Source organism: Populus nigra, chromosome 8 (assembly GCF_951802175.1).
Source record: "Populus nigra chromosome 8, ddPopNigr1.1, whole genome shotgun sequence".
In the NCBI taxonomy this organism is placed as follows: domain Eukaryota; kingdom Viridiplantae; phylum Streptophyta; class Magnoliopsida; order Malpighiales; family Salicaceae; genus Populus; species Populus nigra.
This window is the reverse complement of record NC_084859.1, coordinates 15,850,176-15,854,722: the sequence shown is the minus strand read 5'-3', so window position 1 is coordinate 15,854,722 and position 4,547 is coordinate 15,850,176. Positions and strand designations below refer to the sequence as shown.

Sequence of the window (4,547 nt, the reverse complement as noted above, 5' to 3'; positions counted from 1 at the left end):
CGCCTAGGATTTGATTTTGGCCAATAAATAATGTCACACGCGCCACCCAACACCGGCAAGCTCAATCTATGCGCTAACTTGAAATTACATATGCCAATCATCTTTTTAAAAATATTTATATTTAATAAATTATCAAATCATCTTCAATCCATATGATAATAATAAAAAATCTATAATGAAAAGATGAAAAAGCATTGACAGTAAGTTCAATATTTTTTTTCTTTTAAAAATAATTTAATCAATTAACTGATTAAAAAAAAAAACAGTGAAAGTGAGAGCAAGAAGCTCCTCCTAGATAATAAAATATATTTTTTTGTTTTTCAAAGATAATTAAGTGTTTTTACCATGTTGAAAAAGGTAAAAAGATCTATTCAGATAATGTTAAATGAATAAGACTATTTTATCCATCTCAATTCTCCCAATTTGCACTTCCTTTGCTAGCACTATGGAGAGCAATAGTGTCATTATACCATAACAATCTACATTGGAATAAGTCTTGATCAGCGTATTTTTATTGATGCCTATTAATTTTATTTTATTTTAATATTCCGGTCAATAAAAGAAAGACAAAAATCCAAACAAAGCATAAAATTGGAGCTCTAAGAAAAGACCAAACGAACGCAAGACATTTTTTGAGTTTGTACATCAGCGGCGAGAGAAAATTGCTGCCTGCGAACAAATGAGGGGAAATTTCTTTTGATGAAAACAAACTATAGGAATCCGTCTTCTTTTCCCTGTTTGAAAGTTTACATCAACCTAGACAACTAATCTTTCCACCCTTCCTTGCTCAAACGTCGCGAAGCAAGGCCTTTGGATGAAAGGTTGGGAGTAACAGGTAAGGAGGGTGCCTTAGGTGCCTCTTCGTCGTCCCAATCATCTCCCCAACTATTATCCCATCCATCATTGGTTTCAGACTCTGTCTTTCCCTCTCCTGACACCGGCAACTCCATCTCTAGCCTTTGATATTTAGAGGTATTGTTGGATGGGTGCTTCCTTCGGAAGCTGATGCAAATCCAACCTGATGCCAGGATCAGCAGTGCAGCGAAGGATAAAACAACAATGGTGGACGTTCGTGACATGAAGTTTATTATATCGGTAGACTTGTGAGACTTGTCGAACTCCTTTCCAAAATAGTGGGCAATTGTATCCTTTATATCAAGTTTGCACTGACCATTACCCGCTCGCAAAACAATCAAATTTTCACTTCCTCTCAAAACATCCTTTATATCAACCTTCACCTGAACATTTGCAACAAACCAGAAGACAATAGATAAATTCAAAATATTTCAGTGGGGAATTCATAAGATTTTTTTTTTCGTATGAAGGAGGAACAAGGCAGAAATGTCAATCATTTTAAGAGCATACACAAATTGTTAGACACCTATTTGACTGAAAACCATCAAATATTACATGAAAAGTCTCTGTGCCGGAAAAACAGGCCATTGCCAAATTATCAGGCATGCTTCAAGCACAGAAATCCTTGATGTCTGAATTTGTAAGAATCTATTTGGGTGATAGGCCAACGCATATCATGAAAATTAGAGACCCTTAATTTTTGTTGGTCAGTCATAGAAGCATTCATGCGCCTCTAGAAGGCAGGTATTCCATTCTAGATAAATTACAATATCAAAGCAATTCGTTCATACAGTTCGCAAAATTTCTTCTCAAGTCAACTCAAGTTCTTTAAACCTCACTTGACATGGCAACAGGACAAGGTATGTAATGCATTGCTAAATTCTTTCTCTTGGCTTAAACCCCAAATTACGGTTCTATGGTTTGAGGTTAAATATACTTGTAAACCGACAATCATAGTTTCCCCCTGGCATTGCACTACCTGTTCTATCAACAATCAATGAAGTTGACACATCGATTCCAGTCTACCAGCATGAATAGAAGTCCCCTACTATCAGTTACAATTGAGCTGCTGGTTTTTTAGAAATTTTTTTAAAGTTCTACTTCATAATTTTTCATTGTTTTAGATTCTTATCATCGATTCCCTTCTTTACATTCTTATATAAGAGATCAGTTCCTCCCACCTCAATATCTAGAAAAGCTAGTCTTAATCCACAATAGTACTGCAGAAAATGAACTAAAAGAACCAGCAAATAACAAAGGATCATAAAACATAAGGGAAAAATAATCCATATTATTAATGCAGCTTTAAAAGTGGAGCAGAAATCGATTCTCCTCCATAACCTTTTCAATTACTATTTCGCATCAGTCATAAATACCTTTTTGTCTTCTTTTTCTTTGAGTTGGATTTTTGTTTTCTCTAGTTGAACAAAATCTGGAGCGGAAATTGTAATACTAAGCGAGCCTTTCCCCTTGTTCTGAATTAACAGTGAAAGATCTGGAGATTCTAGAAATAGAACTGAAGTCAATCCAGATATTTCAAACAAACAATAAACAAAAGCTTTTTCAGTTTCATGACAAAAAACTGTTCATAATAATGATAATTCCCATACTGTATACTGAAATTTTCTAAAAGCATAACAACAAGTGTTACCAGGACTTGTATCGACTCAACATTCCTAAGGTAATTTAAGTTAGCTGATTCAAATTGTAATCAAAACCTCAATTTGATGAAAAACTTCAAAAAAGATTGCCATTGATACCAATTTACTTCAGGGTTCGAGATTTTAAGAATCAAGAACATGCGAATTTCACTACCTTTATCCTCAAATTAAACTTTTGAAGTCTTTCAAATGGATTTTCTCAGCCGTTCTCATGATTTTAGTTGCAAGAAACTTGAACAGCCTCTTGATAGACAAAGAGATTACAAGCAAGAATCACAAAATTCGTTAACAGGAAAAAGGCCAGTTTATGAAGTCTGCTTCATACACGTATAAAAGCAGACATCAGAATAGTTATCCAAGTAAACACCGGAACAGGTAACATTATCAAAACAAAGATTAAACATGTACCAATTAAACCAAATACTTACCATTTCCTGGGACTCTTAAACAAGCAACCAACTTGTTCTCCTCATCCGTGCACTTATTAGATTGATCACATTCTTCAACACGAGGACCCTCCTTCCTCGACTGAGTATCCCCTTTATCGTTCTTCTCTTTAGACGAATCCTTGGATTCTACCCCGCTACTCGAATACTCCTTTTTACTATGATCACCCTTCTTTGCTTGAGATTCCTCACTTGACTTATCCTTACCCTCCTTCGCATTATCATTATCTTTGGACCCAGATTGGCTATCCATCTTATTCTTATTCACATCATCAGCAATACTCTCCTTAGATTTATCATCTTGACCTCCCTTTTCCTTTCCTTTATCATCCTCAGTAGAATTGGTTTCTAGGTTTGACCCTCCTGCTCCTTTTGAACTATTAGTAGTAACATCCACTTTCGGATTTAAACCAGTGCTTGCACTTTCCTAGTTCAATCAAATCCATAATCAATTAATCTAAATAAAAAGAAAGTACACTTAAGAGATAACAGGACTACCAAGCAAAGTCTAATTCTTTATAAGTTACCTTTGAATCAGCAAGAGAGCAGATAACAACTGCAAGTAGTACAAGAATCAGACCCAGAAAGCGAACTTGATTTGTTTTCATGTTTTGAGATAAACCCAGTTCGTTATACTAAAAATTGATACTGTTCACATAAAATCAAAGCAAAACAGGAAAAAAGAGAGTTCAGATTTTTACATCAGAGTCTTGAAGAAACAGAAGAAGAAAAGCAAAGAGCTTAATCGAGGATGAAGTATATGCTAACCTATGATGTGACAGTACCGGTTGTTTGCATCTATTTTGGATGATTTTGCTACTTGAATCTTTCAGGACACAAGCTATGATTCTCATTGAGCTGAGCTACTAAGCAAAGAAGAGATTTCTTTTTATGTAGGGTTTGGCAGTTGAAATAGATACGAGGTACATATACTTGACCTTAATTTCTTCGGTTTTGCACCTCCATCCTTAAGTTTTTTAATTAATATATTTTTTTAACATAAAATGAAAGTCAAAACAATTACAGGTTGAGATCTCAACACTCTTTTTTTAAAAAAATTAAAATTAATTAATAAAAAATAAATCTATGTAAATTCCAAACATAAAAATTTTTTATTTGAAAAGTTAAATTAAAAAATAATATAAATTATATTTTAAAATGATTTTTTTTACATTCCCATTCCCATTCCCTTCCTTGTATAGTTAGTTTTTGTATGTAGTTTTAAGCATGCATGTCAACAAGTACTTTTTTTAAAAGGTTTTTATTTGATCACAAGAGTTTATAAGTAAATTAAAATTAATTTTTGTCTTCAAATTATTTAAAAACACCCACATAATTGGCTATTGTATTGTAGAGATTTATAACCTAAAGCAGCTCTGAGATCACAAAGTGAAAGCTAAACGGCAACTTCAAAATCAAAACCCAAGCACAGAATATACTTACCCTTGCTGAGCGACATCGAATAAAGCAGATAAGGTCTTCGCAGAAAGCTATATCCCTTCCCAGAAATGGGCCGATGTTAAAGTTTCCATCGAGGTAAAGATCTTATTATCAAGGATCTTGAAATCCGTTTGGATAGTTAGGA

General features: G+C 33.9%; 1 protein-coding gene across 2 annotated transcripts; it reads right to left on the bottom strand.

Moving 5' to 3' along the window:
• Positions 1-581: 581 nt before the first annotated feature.
• On the bottom strand, positions 582-3,893 carry LOC133702099 (uncharacterized). Of its 2 annotated transcripts, none has more exons than XM_062126308.1 (5): positions 3,731-3,893; positions 3,490-3,610; positions 2,945-3,389; positions 2,232-2,371; positions 582-1,238 (listed from the first exon to the last, which is right to left on the bottom strand). In XM_062126308.1, exons 2-5 carry the CDS (start codon positions 3,568-3,570, stop codon positions 765-767), a joined length of 1,140 nt encoding a protein of 379 aa, XP_061982292.1. In that variant the 5' UTR covers positions 3,571-3,610; positions 3,731-3,893; the 3' UTR covers positions 582-764. The 2 variants fall into 2 exon arrangements, with proteins under 2 accessions (XP_061982292.1, XP_061982293.1); XM_062126309.1 differs by having other exon boundaries at positions 2,232-2,359; positions 3,731-3,890.
• Positions 3,894-4,547: the final 654 nt, after the last annotated feature.

Bases quoted from the DNA above. Each gene is read 5' to 3' on its own strand.
- LOC133702099 (XM_062126308.1), bottom strand. From the start codon at position 3,570: ATGAAAACAAATCAAGTTCGCTTTCTGGGTCTGATTCTTGTACTACTT. The intron at 3,390-3,489 runs GTAACTTATAAA...TGATTGAACTAG, and splicing joins GCTCTCTTGCTGATTCAAAG to GAAAGTGCAAGCACTGGTTT. The intron at 1,239-2,231 runs GTATTTATGACT...GCAAATGTTCAG, and splicing joins AAGAAAAAGAAGACAAAAAG to GTGAAGGTTGATATAAAGGA.